The following is a 14,920-nucleotide window of genomic DNA, read 5'->3' as shown; positions in this document are numbered from 1 at the left end:
GAAAATATTATATAAAAGAAAGAAATATTAATTAGTAAGATGGCAATTTTTGATAGAAAGAAATAGAAAATAGAAATAGAAAATATTATATAAAAGAAAGAAATATTAATTAGTAAGATGGCAATTTTTGAAAATATTATATAAAAGAAAGAAATATTAATTAGTAAGATGGCAATTTTTGATAGAAAGAAATAGAAAATAGAAATAGAAAATATTATATAAAAGAAAGAAATATTAATTAGCAAGATGGCAATTTTTGATTGGTTTGATGGTAGTGAGGAACCACCACTTATTAAGTATGATGAAGTAATATAGTAATATAGTAATTTTAACTTTTTTATCCTTTTTTTTCTCTTACTTTATTATTATTTTCCCTTAACATTACTATTCTTTATCCTTTACCTTAATTCTTGTCTTCCCCTTTCGTTTATGTTCCCTCCATTTTATTTTTATTGTTTTCTTTCTTACTTCCACATTTTCATTCATAAAAAGAAAATAAATAAAAGGATTATCTACGAACACAAAATAATTAAAGTGAATTTCCTTTCACTTTTGATTGTAATTTATAAATATGTAAACTTTATTTTAAAGAATTTAAAAACATTCTATTTGAATTCATGAAATGATATAAAATAATTAGATAATTTAACCTTCGTATTCCAAATCATGATTCATAAGTAAACATGCATATACATTTCAAGATGGTGAATACATGTGAAATGTTTTCTTGTCAAAAATTCAAAAAATAAATATGAAATGTTTATTTAAGGAAATAGAAGCAACATATTTTATTTTTACTAAACTTACTGATCAAAGAGAGCATGGAAAAATAATTCTTGAGTGACTTGACTCCCTCCTTGCATTCACTGTTTCACAAGCTATGCTTATCAAATAATCTATGAACATCCCCATATATATATAATTGTTAGCAATTACATTGAAGTTGGCAATAATAATGTGAAATAAGTGTCATCAAGATAACTCTTCAGTTTTGAAATGCTTGGACTTCTGCTCAGTGGCGGACCTAGGATTTTCGTTCAGGGGTTCGAAAAATAAAAGTATAAACGTGAAATAAACCTTTGGAAATGAAAACCTTGAATTCTTATGGGTTTAAAACCAAACTTTTAGCACATTTTTTAAAGTAAAAAAAAAAAAAACTAAAAAAATAGAACTGAAAATTAAAAAAAAAAACTGAAACTGAATAAGAAAAAAATAAAACGCTTTCACTGGGATTCGAAGTGACGTACATCATAATTTTGGGGGTACTTGTTACTGCGCCATCAGTTTCTCTTTGCTATTGAGGGGGTTCAAAATATATATATCTACAGAAATACAAAAAATTTACCTTATATATACCGTATAATTTTTTGCTGAGGGGGTTCGGGTGAACCCCTGGATACAACGTGGGTCCGCCCCTGCTTCTGCTAACAACTTAGTCAAGCTATATCATCCATTTGAATGACTTTCTATCTTCCAATATCTTTATTACATAATATAATGCACATTTGAATACCTTAAAACTTCTCCCATTTATATCTAGTTTTGTATTTAGTTATTAGAATTTTTTTTTAATTTTGTACATAAAAAAATAAATACTTGAATGAAGGACAAAATGGTAATTCAACTTTGAGGTTAGGAGCTCCCACTTATAATAATATATGAGATATGCAATGATGATATGATGATATGTAAACCCCTAACAAAATTAATTGATGGCTTAGTAGTAAGAAAGGGTTCGTGGAATAAATGGTTTCCACACTAGTGTTGTGTGTTCGAACCAACCCCAAACTCCTAATCACGGCACAACACAATCATGAATCATTGCAGGAAGATATAGTGTCACGAAGGAGAGAATAAGATCACTCCACTTATGATTTTTTCTTATAAAATCAATCAACCAAATTTATCATAAAAATATGATATGACAAATTAAATAAATTGATAATGATGAATTCATATTCAAAATTTATTCAATAATGATGAATTTAGAAATTTTGATCCAAAAGTGTTGTCAATCATCTCCAATTGGCCCAAATACTAATGTCTATTTCTTTGTATTTCAAGAATTCAAAAGTTCTTAATTTAAAGCTCAAAGAAATATAATATTGATAGTAGCTGACAAAATACTGTACTATATTTAAACAAAAATAAATTTCATAAAGAAATGATCATTATCATAATTCTTTTTTTTTCCAACAAAAAAGTGAATATTATATTAGAATACAATATACATTAGACGACTCTTTTGAAAAAGAAAGTCAGCAAGTCAAAGTACATCTAATAATGGGAAAATATATTAATTTTCATGGCACATCTAATAATGGGAAAAGTTTAAGTTTAGGAATTAAAATTTGTTCGTAGCATTGGAAGAGTAGTAATCTGAATTTTGTTGAGAGTCATCGAGTAATGAAGTTTGGGAGAAATTTTATAGAAGTGTAGATCGTGATTTAATTCGTGTGAGTCAGATAGTTTTACATAAAAATACTATATAATTATTTTTTGTTAAATTATCATATAGTGAAACAAATAGGTTAACTTGTAACATTAAAGGGTTAGGAGTGCGTAAAATAACACAAAGGCAACTCCATATCTAGAATCGAAACTTTTAATTACATAAATTAAGAAATAATATCTTTAGTAGACTCTTCATTGACTTGTGACTTGTGTCTTCCTTCCCATTAAATTAATGGGCTGCTTTTTCGTAGCAATCTCCAGGAACTTTCTTAAACAGAAAAAAATTGAACACACATATACATACTACTTGTCCTAAACTTCACTTCATTATTCAATGCCCATGTAATTTAGCTGCAAATTATGTTCATTTGACCATGTAAGTTTCTCACTTTCTCCTTTTAAGTTGGTATAATTTTTTCTTTTTATATCAGTAGTTCTTAATGTTAGATGTTTATCCTGATTTTCTTACCATATTTGGATTTGTTCTAGTTGAAGGTGTCTCTTTCATATTTGGCTAATCCTTTTCTCAGAGGAAAAAAATTGAGGAATCTTCCTTCTCACTTAGTAACATAGAGAACTATTTTTTTCAATATTTTTTGTATTCTGATCTTTTTATACTAGTGAATTGCTCATATGTAGGTCAATTGCCTAAACCATGTCAATTTATAATATCTCTGTACCTTCAACATTAGCTCCGACTAACATCTGGTTTTTTCGATCTCAACACTTGAAACTGCTATATATATATTCTTATTTCGAAAGTTCATGTTGCATTAAGCACAAATTTCTCTTGATATTTTGGTAGAAGAGATTGAGTTCAATAATTTTTCATTTTTCTAGTACTTGAACTGTAATTACAACAACAACAACAACTATTACTATGCCTCAGTTCCAAACAAGTTGGGGTACTTGAACTATTGGCTTTTGCATTTAAGGCTCCTCATTTGAACACCTTATATTTTTTTTTGTAGTTAATGTAAGCTAGTTACTGAGCATCCAATAGGACAGAAGCTCAATATGATGAATCCCAAGCAGGGCAAATATGTAAGGTTAGTACAACCAGCTTCCTATACCAAGGAAAGCTCCATTAGCAGAAGCTTACATAAATTTCATGATATAATTTGAGTTGGCATAATACATAAAAATGCCCTTTAACTTAGGCTCAACTGGCATTTATATCCTCCAACTTTGGGTCTGCACAACTAGACACTTAAATTTGCATATAATGTCATACGTGGCGTCTTACATGAAAATTTGCAGTCCTACGTCATGTATTATGCCACGTAGGACATGTGTGTTTGCTTGTTCAACTTTATACAAGTTTAAATGCTTACCACATCCAAAGTTGCAGGGCACAGATGCAAGCTGAAGTCAAGTTAGATGACATGTTTATGTATTATTAACTCTAAATAGTAAATTAATCAATGAAAAAAACAATATAGAACCTCAACAGGAATTGAAGAACAGAAAGAATCTTAGACCTTAACTTGATCTTTCTTGTAAGTTTAGATTTGCATTAATCCTTTTGATGGTTTTAAATATACTTAGGTTTGAGGACCGGAAGTCGGAACAATCATCCTTCAGCATTGACCATAAAAGTTCATCGAATATTAGGCCATTTCATGTCAGAAAACCATGGGTTGCATCAAACAAGAAAGTTCTTGATCCTCAGGGTCAGTTTCTTCAGAAATGGAACAAAGTATGTATATTGGTTTGTGTATTTGCTGTGTCACATGATCCATTATTCTTCTACATTCCTGTCATTGATAACAAAAATAAATGCCTAGATTTGGACAACACGTTAAAGATCACTGCTTGCGTTCTGCATTCTATCACTGATCTTTTCTATATCTTTCACATTATCTTGAAATTTCGTACTGGCTTCATTGCTCCTTCTTCTCGAGATTTTGGAAGGGGTGAGTTGATTGAATATTCCTCTGCTATAGCCAAGCGATATTTGCTATCTTATTTCGTCGTTGACGTTGTAGCAGTCCTTCCACTCCCACAGGTTCGTGTCCTCAAAAGCTTGTGTTTTTTTAGCATTCTCTTAACGTAAGAGAGTATGATATAGCCTTGTTTTTGTGCAGATTGTGATATTGATTATCGCTCTCAACATGAATGGCTCCATTTCTCAGGCAACGACAGAAATGTTGAAGATTGTAGTTTTTGCTCAATATGCTCCAAGACTTTTTAGAATTGTTCCATTGTACAAAGAAGTAGAAAGGACTACAGGCTTCTTTAGTGGAAGTACATGGGGTGGAGCTGTTTTTTACCTTTTCCTCTTCATGTGGTGCAGTAATGTAAGTTCCCTTTCAACAAATAGATGAATCAACATTACATAAAAGATAGAGATAATGATAAAACACACACCGAAACTATTACTTTTTCGTGAGTTTCACACCTGAACTATCAGTTGTTCCCTTTTCCTATCTGAACTATCACGATCAATGTATTAAAACACACCTAGTTGAGTAGATGATGATAGTTTAGGTAGGAAAAGGGAACTACTGATAGTTGAGGTGTGACACTCCCCAAAAAAAAGAATTAAGTCAAATGTTTCTTTGAAAATTAACTAGTCAGGGATATGGACATTTCATTCTTGAACAAAAATCCGCTTAAATAGGTGCAAATTAAATGTGTGATCTCAGGTAACTGGAGCCTTTTGGTATCTGTTCTCAATAGAACGCCAAGATGCATGCTGGCGTAGTGCGTGTAACAAGATCCCCAACTGTTTGTCAGACTACTTACATTGTGGAGGAAAAATGAATGGAAATACTTTTTTACTGAATTCTTCTTGCCCTCTCCTGCAACAAGAAGATATAAAAGATCAAAATGACTTTGATTTTGGAATTGCACTTGATGCTCTTCAGTTTCAGGTTGTGGAAAAAAGAAAATTCCGGACCAAACTCTTGTATTGCTTTTGGTGGGGGCTGAGAAACTTAAGGTGTGTTTACTTTTCTTATGGTAAGGATACATTATATTTGGATTCCATTAGTTCCATTGAAGTAACGGAATCTAGCCAACTTTAGTTTGTGATGTGCCTTGAGATGACTATCGATCTCCTGTGCCCCTTACCGTGAGGAACCTCCTCACAAGTGGTTACTCTGTTGCGTCTGGCCTGTCGTTAAATATTGAGGCGTTACGTCATTATATATAGTTTTTACTCATCATTAGCGGTCCTTTCATATCATGACTAGATAAACTCTTCTACTATCACCTATCAGATTAATGTAGTTTTTACAAGTAGCTAAACAATTTTGATGACTTCTCAAGAATGTATGACCAAATTCTACATGTTGAGTAACTTCCATAATTCTGTAACTCTCTTTGGATTGTGTTAAAAGCTAAAATTTCTTCTTACATGTTTCAGTTCTCTTGGCCAAAACCTTAAGACTAGCACCTTCGATGGAGATATTATCTTCGCCATCTGCATCTCAATTATGGGGCTTATCTTGTTTTCCTTGATTATTGGCAATATGCAGGTTAGCACAATCACCCTTTATCAAACAATGTTCAACTATGTTGCTTAGACTCTGCAAAAATATTGGATCATTTTTGGAGGACCCGATACGGGTACTGCTGCATTTAATTTGGAGAGTCTGAGCAATATAGGTTGAGAGAGAAAACTTTAGAACTGCATGGCCTTGATAAACATTGAGTTCCATCTTTTCCTCTTTAAGTTTAAGCTATCACAAAAAACACTTAAAGTTTGAACTCTTTAGAGTAATTTTGGTGTTGTGTTTGTTGAAACAGAAATTATTGCAATTTGACCTGGTTAGAGTAGAAGAGATGAGAGCAAGGAGGTGGGATGTAGAACAGTGGATGTCTAATCGCTTGCTTCCTGACGATCTGAGAGAGCAAATCAGAAGACATGAACAGTACAAATGGCAACAAACCAAGGGAGTTGAGGAAGATTCATTCATTCAAAATCTTCCTAGAGACTTGAGGAGAAATTTAAAGCGACATCTCTGTTGGTCTTCGCTCAATAGAGTAAGTACTTATCGATCACATTTATAACTATCCCTGTCCAACTTCATCATGTGTTGTGTCGAAATGGTGTTTTATCTGGTAAAGAAACATGAACCTTGAGCAATCAAAGAATGTTGCTCCCTCCATTTCATTTATGTGATGACGTTTGACTAAACATGGAGTTTAAGAAAGAACAAGTAACTTTTGGCATATTTGAAAAGTACCCATAGAACTTTTAGTCCTAGACATGTCATCACATTTTTATGGCTATGAGCATGTCATTAAGGTAAAATGGAAAGTTTGTAGTAAAAGAGTTCCGAAATATAGAGATGCATCATTCTTTTCTGGAATATACTAAAAAAAAGAGTATCATATAAAATGAAACAAAGGGAGTATTAAATCTGAATGAAACCTTGTCGAACCACATGAAGTATTTTCAATCAATCAATCAACTATACATCAAGCCCAAACTAGTAAGAAACCACATCAACTTTTGCAACAAAGGGATGTCCAATGCACCACAACTCCCGATATGCAGGGATAGCAGAAGAGCCGGAACACAAGGGTCTATTGTACACAACCTTACCTTGCATTTCTGCAAGAGGCTGTTTCCACAGCCTGGTCAGGCGCTAGCTATTTCCTTGGTGAAATATCTCATTCGACAAAACTGGAACAAATCTCTTGTGCTTAAGACATAAGAAAGAAAGGTGTACCCCTTCCTACTTCTTCTTAGACGGTGTGTTGATGATCCATAATTGCTCCTTATACCAGAGCAGCTCTATCGGAATAACTTTTTTATCGTGAATGACACACTTAAGTCATTTATATAATGATGCTTCCAAACAAGCATGTTGGAATTAATGCATTCACATCTTGATGTTTAGTCTTTCAATATTGTCTCTTAGTTCTTCAAGAAGTCTTTTAGGAGTTTGTAATACATGTATCCAGTAAATTGTTATACATGTATCTAGTTATTTGTACAAGACCTTTGATTTTATATTTTGAGTAGTATAAATATAGACGTAGTTGATGATTGTAATCATCTCAAATGAACTTAAGTAGCCTAATAAAACTTGAGCATTCTCTAAAACAAAGTATTCTACTTCTATATTTCCTACCACAAGCACTAAATTTTGCATTGGTTTGGTATATAATGCAGGTTCCCGCATTTTCTCTAATGGACGAACAATCACTGGATATGTTGTGTGACAGACTGAAACCAGCACGCTTCACGGAGAAGAGCTACATAATCCGAGAAGGCGAACCAGTTGAAGAAATGCACTTTCTAATGAGAGGTGCAGTGTCATCTATGACCACAAATGGTGGAAGGACTGGTTTTTTCAACTCTTCTCATCTCAAGGCTGGCGACTTCTGTGGAAATGAGCTTTTGACATGGGCTATAAGCCCTCTTTCTTCCTCCAGTAGTCTTCCAGTTTCGACTAGAACAGTGAAGGCTGTAACTGATATAGAAGCTTTTGCCCTCACTGCTGATGACCTCAAGTTTGTCGTCTCACAGTTTAGACATCTGCATAGCAAGCAACTTCAACATACGTTCAAGTAAGTTTATTTAAGGCCTCGTTCCATTTTATTACAAGCTTCAATTTGCTTCAGACAACAAAATGGTACAAGTTTTGGGAGGTATTTTGATAAACTGTAATATATTGATGTTTGAGCAAACAAAACATGCTCGTATACAAGTAGTGTACCAAAAAGTAAAAAGCCTAAATATATATGTTTTTCTACGAACAACATTCAATCTTCTATACTCCCTCTAAAGCTCTCGTACAGTAGGAGTCCTACTTCGTTCCTTCCAAACAACCCACATAAAAGCTAATAACACAAATTTCACACCCTACGATATATTTCTCCTACTTCCGTAACTCCAACTGGCCATAACCTCTAGTATCACCCAAAATAAACTAGGTAAAAATCTCCCATCATAATCTCGATTCCATCAGACAATGAATGAGTAGATGGTTGACATTAAAACTAAAACTCATGATGTACTTGGCTATATCAGGTTCTACTCACAAGAATGGAGGACATGGGCTGCATGCTTTATACAAGTAGCATGGCGTCGACACTGCAGGAATAAGCTTGAAAAATCCTTAAGAGAGGAAGAAGATAAACTGCAGGCTACATTAGCTAAAGAGAGCACAAATGCACCAAGTCTTGGAGCTACCATATATGCATCAAGGTTTGCAGCTAATATGCTATGCGCCTTGCGACGCAACAATACAACTGGTACCAAATCATCTCCCACATTACCTCTACTGCTTCATAAACCAGCTGAACCAGATTTTAGTGAGAAAATATGATTCATGAGGTTGTGTGGCTAATTAACTAGAGATGTTGGAATATGTTGTATAATGTATTTCCTGAGTCAGTAGTACATTTTTTATTTGGAGTCTCTCTTTTCTACTCCCTAAGTTTCGTTCTATGTGGTACACTTTTCTATTTAGTCCTTTCTAAAAGGAATGCCATTGTACTATATATATTTAGAAATAATTTATCTTTAAAATTTTCTTTTTATCTTTAATGAAATAATTTACGTCCATATAAATATCTAAGCTTTGTTTTAGACCATATATGTTTCAGAAGTCTTCCTTTTTTCTTAAATATAGTGTCAAGTCAAACAATATCACATAAAGTTGGATGAATGAAGTATCATTTACTAGTAGTGAAAGAATCTAATATTTCTGTCTCCTTCAACATACCAAGTAACCCCAACCTTTTATCTCCAAAACTCCTCCAAAGAAATTTTTATAACACCTTAACGACTAGACTAAACCTTTAATTTGGATCAAGATGTGCCAATACTTGTATATACATTTATTAAATCAAAATTTAACCTCTATATACAATGTAATTTTCTGACAAAGGGGTGTCGGGGGTAAAATTAAACCCAACCAGCCAACCCAACCCATTTAGGTTTGGGTTGGTTATTGACCCGCCCATTTGTTAGCTCAACTCATTTCAACCCATTAAAAATGGATTGATATGTAACCCAAATTGATTTTTGAGAAATCTTGTCAAATTTTTTACTTTTTTTAAAAAAAATTTATATGTTATATATAGTTATAATAAAGAAAAAAAATTATTAGGTACTAATTAAAGCTTAAAAAATAACAAATAAAGCTACTAAAACTTAGTAAAAATTGGACGGGTTGGGTTATCACCGGTTACTAATCCGTTACCTAACCCGTTTTAACCCAACCCATTTTGACCTAAACAAATTTAAATTGAGTTGGATCTTGACTCATTTTGACCCGTCCAATTATCACCCCTAGTCGCTTGACACCCCTTACCCAAGGATGTGTACGTCCGCCCCTATTATAAATGTCCTTGCTTCATTTGGTCAAAGCTTTTTTTAATATTTCCAACTTGGGCTTAATTTTTTTTTTTAAAACAAAAAGAAAAGGAATTTGTGACCTTAAATAATATGTCACATGAAAAGCTAAAATAAATTGATAGAAAAAGAAAGATTTAAAAAGAAAGTAAATTATTCTTTTTAAAATGATGGGAGTGCTTTATTTTTTAAATAATAAAGTACATGAAATGATCACATCATATCTGAAATGAATATTCAAATGATCTTTTTTTTTCCTCAAGAAAAGTAGTACGTAATAGTATATTAAATAACATTATTAGATTAGAAAATTGTTAACAACATACCTTTAGACGACTCTTTTGAAAAGTCAGCAAGTAAAAGTACATCAAATAATGGAAAAAGTGGTACGTAGTTTTCATGGCATGTATGTGGGACCCAACCATGCATGTAGGGAAATTTCTTAGGGCTTGTTTGGAAATTACTAGTTTAGTAATTATATCAAATATTTATAAAAATAAATAAAAAATTGAAGGAGAGTGTAAATAAATGTTATTGTATGATAAATACATGTATATATAAGAACTATTAAAAATGAATAAAGAAAGAATTTGAAAAGTCATTTTAATAATTGAAACACAACTACACCTTCTCAATTAAATTCAATAATTTTTTACTAATAAAGTAATTACTTACCAGACCAAAATGTCAAACCATATATAAATACACTCAATCATACCTAAATCTAATAACAAGGTAATCTTCCAAACAAACTCTTATTAAAAAGGGAAAAAAACAATATTTTTTTTTGGTTTTCATGGGCGGTTTAATATTCACATTAGAACTCAACTAAATTTCATATTAGAATTGACAAATCTCACATTGGGATAATTTTGGTGCGGAAGCAGGGGCTAGAGGGTAAAACACTTCTTAATAAATCTCTAATAAAGACGATTTTGACTTTCTATATCTAGTCGGGTCCAAACTTGAAACAATTAAAGTAGGAAGAAATAATACTTTCTTTTTTTTTTGATTTTTTTCATCCGGTGTCTGGTACCTACATTGGAGCTTTGACTATTTCGGATTCGTGCTGCGTAAGGCCCCATTCGGGGGGGAGCGCTCCCTAACAATAAGAATGTTTTCATAGTTAGGATTCAAATTCGAGACCTTTAATTAAGGATGAAGTAGAAATAATATCTTTGCTAGATGTGTTTATTGACTTGTGACTTTTCTCCCACCTAAGTCTTTGCAGTTTTCTGAAAAAAGACCAAGTCCTCCTTCCTATTAACTCAATAAGATGACTGCCTTTTCATAGCAATATCTAGGAACTTTCTTATACAGAAAAAATTGAACACACACATACATATTACTTCTCCTAAACTTCACTTCATTATTCAATTCCCATGTAAGTTATCTCCAAATTATGTTCATTTCACCACGTAAGTTTCTCTATGCTTAAGTTAATTTCTCAAGGTTCAAACTTCTTTTTTATACTTTTCCTATAGTTTGGTTTTAGTTCCTTTTATATGAGTTGTTGATGTTCAGTATTTGTTCTGATTTTCTTATCATATTTGGATTCGTTTTACTTGAAGGAAAGGCAAAACACTTGTCATATGTGCTATCTCTTTCATAATTAGATAATCCTTTTCTCGGATTTCGTATTCTGATCTCTTTTTACTAATGAATTGTTCAAACCATGTTGATTTATTATATCTTTGTATTGTATTGTTTGTCGCCCTTCAAGATTTGCTCCGACTATGTACATATTTATATATATGTATATGTGAACTCCTAACAAAATTAATTGATGGCTTAGTAATAAGGAAGGGTTCGTGGAATAAATGGTTTCCACACTAGTGTTGTGTGTTCGAACCAACCCCAAACTCCTAATCATGGCACAACACAATCATGAATCATTGCAGGAAGATATAGTGTCACGAAGGAGAGAATAAGATCACTCCACTTATGATTTTTTCTTATAAAATCAATCAACCAAATTTATCATAAAAATATGATGACAAAATAAATAAATTGATAATGATGAATTCATATTCAAAATTTATTCAATAATGATGAATTTAGAAATTTTGATCCAAAAGTGTTGTCAATCATCTCCAATCCAAATACTAATGTCTATTTCTTCGTATTTCAAGAATTCAGAAGTCCATAATTTAAAGCTCAAAGAAATATAATATTGATAGTAGCTGACAAAATACTATACTATATTTAAACAAAAATAAATTTCATAAAGAAATGAACATTATCATAATTCTTTTTTTTCCAACAAAAAAGTGAATATTATATTAGAATACAATATACCTTAGACGACTCTTTTGAAAAAGAAAGTCAGCAAGTCAAAGTACATCTAATAACGGGAAAAGACAGTAATTTTGATGGCACATCTAATAATGGGAAAAGTTAAAGTTTAACTTGTTAAATTTTGTTCTTAGCATTGGAAGAGTAGTAATCTCAATTTTGTTGAGAGTGATCGATTAATGAAGTTTGGGAGAAATTTTGTAGAAGTGTAGATCGTGATTTAATCCGTGTGAGTTAGATAGTTTTTAACTTTTTACATAAAAAACTATATAATTATTTTTTGTTAAATTATCATATAGTGAAACAAGTAGGTTAACTTGTAACATTAAAGAGTTAGGAGTGGGTAAAATAACACAAAGGCGACTCCATATCTAGAATCGAAACCTCTAGTTACATAAATTAAGAAATAATATCTTTGTAGACTCTGCATTGACTTGTGACTTGTGTCTTCCTTCCCATTAAATTAATGGGCTGCTTTTTCATAGCAATCTCCAGGAACTTTCTTAAACAGAAAAAATTGAACACATATACATACTACTTGTCCTAAACTTCACTTCATTATTCAATGCCCATGTAATTTAGCTGCAAATTATGTTCATTTGAGCATGTAAGTTTCTCACTTTCTCCTTTTAAGTTATTGGAATTTTTTCTTTTTTACTTTTTGTATCAGTAGTTCTTGATGTTAGATCGATGTTTATCCTGATTTTCTTACCATATTTGGATTCGTTCTAGTTGAAGGTGTCTCTTTCATATTTGGCTAATCCTTTTCTCGGAGGAAAAAAATTGCACTTCTATTAATTGAGGAATCTTCCTTCTCACTTAATAACATAAAGAATTATTTTTTTTCAATATTTTTTGTATTCTGAACTTTTTTTACCAGTGAATTGCTCATATGTAGGTCAATTGCCTAAACCATGTCAATTTATAATAGCTCTGTATCTTCAAGATTAGCTCCGACTAACATCTGGTTATTTCGATCCCAACACTTGAAACTGTTATATATATATATATTGATTTTGAAAGTTCATGTTGCATTAAGCACAAATTTCTCTTAATTTTTTGGTAGAAGAGATTGAGTTCAGTAAATTTTCATTTTTCTAGTACTCGAACTGTAATTACAACAACAACAATTATTACTATGCCTCAGTTCCGAACAAGTTGACGTACTTGAACTATTGGCTTTTGCATTTAAGGCTCTCTCATTTGAACACCTTATATTTGTAGTTAATGTAAGCTAGTTGCTGAGCATCCAATAGGACAGAAGCTCAATATGATGAATCCAAAGCAGGACAAATATGTAAGGTTAGTACAATCAGCCTCCTATACCAATAAAAGTTTCATTAGCAGAAGCTTACGTAAACTTCATGACATAATTCGAGTTTCCCGCTTGAGGAATTTGATAGAATGTATGTGTTCACTATCAGTCAATGGACCAGGTCCCTTGATAGAATAATAATGCGGAAAATAATAACTCAAAGTAAATCAAATACAAGAAATTTTACGTGGAAACCCCCTTGTTCAAAGGGGGAGAAAACCAAGACCTGTCAAAGCTTTCATATTACAAACTCTTATAATCTAGGAATTAAACTCCTAATCCCTTCCTTCGTAACAACTCTGTTACTGATAAGTCTTAATGTTCCCTCACAAAGGCAGGGACCCAGTCCTCTGCAGAGTATGCTCGTCCAGGACAATATGTGTAACACCCCGTATCCAAAAATAGAGAATTCAGATTTTTGGTGTTACAGGTGGCACTCACGGACACCATCCACGGACCGTAGATGGACTCACGGTTCGTCCTGTAGGTTCGTGACAGAAAACTTCGCCAGAACTCAGTCAGAAAATTTGGCTAAGTCCTGACTCACGGACAGACCCACGGTCCGTAGATTAGACCACGGTCCGTGGATCGAGACTTCCCTAACCAGCCTCTGACACAAACTACGGTCGACCAGCACGGACCGTCAATCGATCCACGGTCCGTAGCTCTGACCGTAGATGAGGATTAGCAGCCAGTTAGCTGAAAATTGTTGATGGGTCAACTTCAGATGGTCATAACTCTTAGCATAAAATGAATTATGTGTCCCATGATCTATGGTTAGATAGATAATTAATTATCTTTCCAACGCCACCGAGTTTGCTAAATTTTGACATTTGAGTAAAAAGTTATGCCCGTTTTAGTGAAGGCCTGTCGGGCAGACTCGACCGACGGACCCAATCGACGGAGCGTCGATTGATTGACGGACCGTCAGTCCATTCCGTCAGTCACTCCGACAGCAGTTAATTCAGGGGTCTTTTAGTCTTTTCCTATTTCGTTTAACCCCTTAGATACGTCGTTTAAACCCTAAATCATGAGGTTTTTATCAGTTTAAGCCTAGAAACATAACTAGAACTTATCCAAGTCAATTCATTAATCAAAATCTTAGAAAATTAGAATCAAGAGAGGAGAAAAAGGTCAAGAACCCTAGTTCAAGAACGCAACGAGGTTTCTTCAGTTCCAGCCCCGAAATCAAAAGATTTCTCCGTGGAATTCGTCACCAGGTATGTGGGATTTCACTAGTGGGTTCCTTTCGCCCATTAGGTCCCTAGAATTCAGTCAGATTCTTGATTCCATGATTATGAACAGACCTAGGGTTTCTAGAATTACAACAGATCATCATGAATTAGTTATTTAAACGTTCTAAATCAGATTATCATGTTATTGCTCAGTTTCTTACATAAATTTCAGAACCCTAGCTATGTATTTCATTAGTTCTTGAATTACACATGCTAGGTCAGATATTTCAGTTATTCAGATATACATGCTCCATTTTTATGCCACATTATCAGTATATTTCAGCATAAACCCTATTTTGAGTT

General features: G+C 32.9%; 2 protein-coding genes across 5 annotated transcripts in view; both read left to right on the top strand.

The window, feature by feature from the left end:
• Nucleotides 1-14,920, top strand: part of LOC125868135 (cyclic nucleotide-gated ion channel 1-like) — a 70,509-nt gene that overhangs the window by 12,396 nt on the left and 43,193 nt on the right. Inside the window, exons 1-2 of one of the 4 annotated variants that reach the window (XM_049548742.1) lie at nucleotides 2,770-2,830; nucleotides 13,292-13,369. The exons of 1 other annotated variant lie outside the window; for it this stretch is intronic. In XM_049548742.1, coding sequence (XP_049404699.1) covers nucleotides 13,338-13,369 — 32 coding nt within the window. In that variant the 5' untranslated portion in view covers nucleotides 2,770-2,830; nucleotides 13,292-13,337. Of the gene's footprint in view, nucleotides 1-2,769; nucleotides 2,831-12,655; nucleotides 12,675-13,291; nucleotides 13,370-14,920 lie in introns of those variants that run through there. 2 more of the 4 variants (XM_049548744.1, XM_049548741.1) reach the window with 2 other exon arrangements.
• LOC125868136 (cyclic nucleotide-gated ion channel 1-like) lies at nucleotides 2,705-8,897 on the top strand. The gene is made up of 9 exons (XM_049548746.1): nucleotides 2,705-2,830; nucleotides 3,426-3,503; nucleotides 4,003-4,462; nucleotides 4,542-4,754; nucleotides 5,103-5,398; nucleotides 5,825-5,936; nucleotides 6,208-6,444; nucleotides 7,583-7,980; nucleotides 8,444-8,897. Exons 2-9 carry the CDS (start codon nucleotides 3,472-3,474, stop codon nucleotides 8,739-8,741), a joined length of 2,046 nt encoding a protein of 681 aa, XP_049404703.1. The 5' UTR covers nucleotides 2,705-2,830; nucleotides 3,426-3,471; the 3' UTR covers nucleotides 8,742-8,897.

Source organism: Solanum stenotomum, chromosome 6 (genome assembly GCF_019186545.1).
Source record: "Solanum stenotomum isolate F172 chromosome 6, ASM1918654v1, whole genome shotgun sequence".
Classification (NCBI taxonomy): domain Eukaryota; kingdom Viridiplantae; phylum Streptophyta; class Magnoliopsida; order Solanales; family Solanaceae; genus Solanum; species Solanum stenotomum.
The sequence above is the reverse complement of the archived record's forward strand: the minus strand, read 5'-3'. Positions and strand labels throughout refer to the sequence as shown.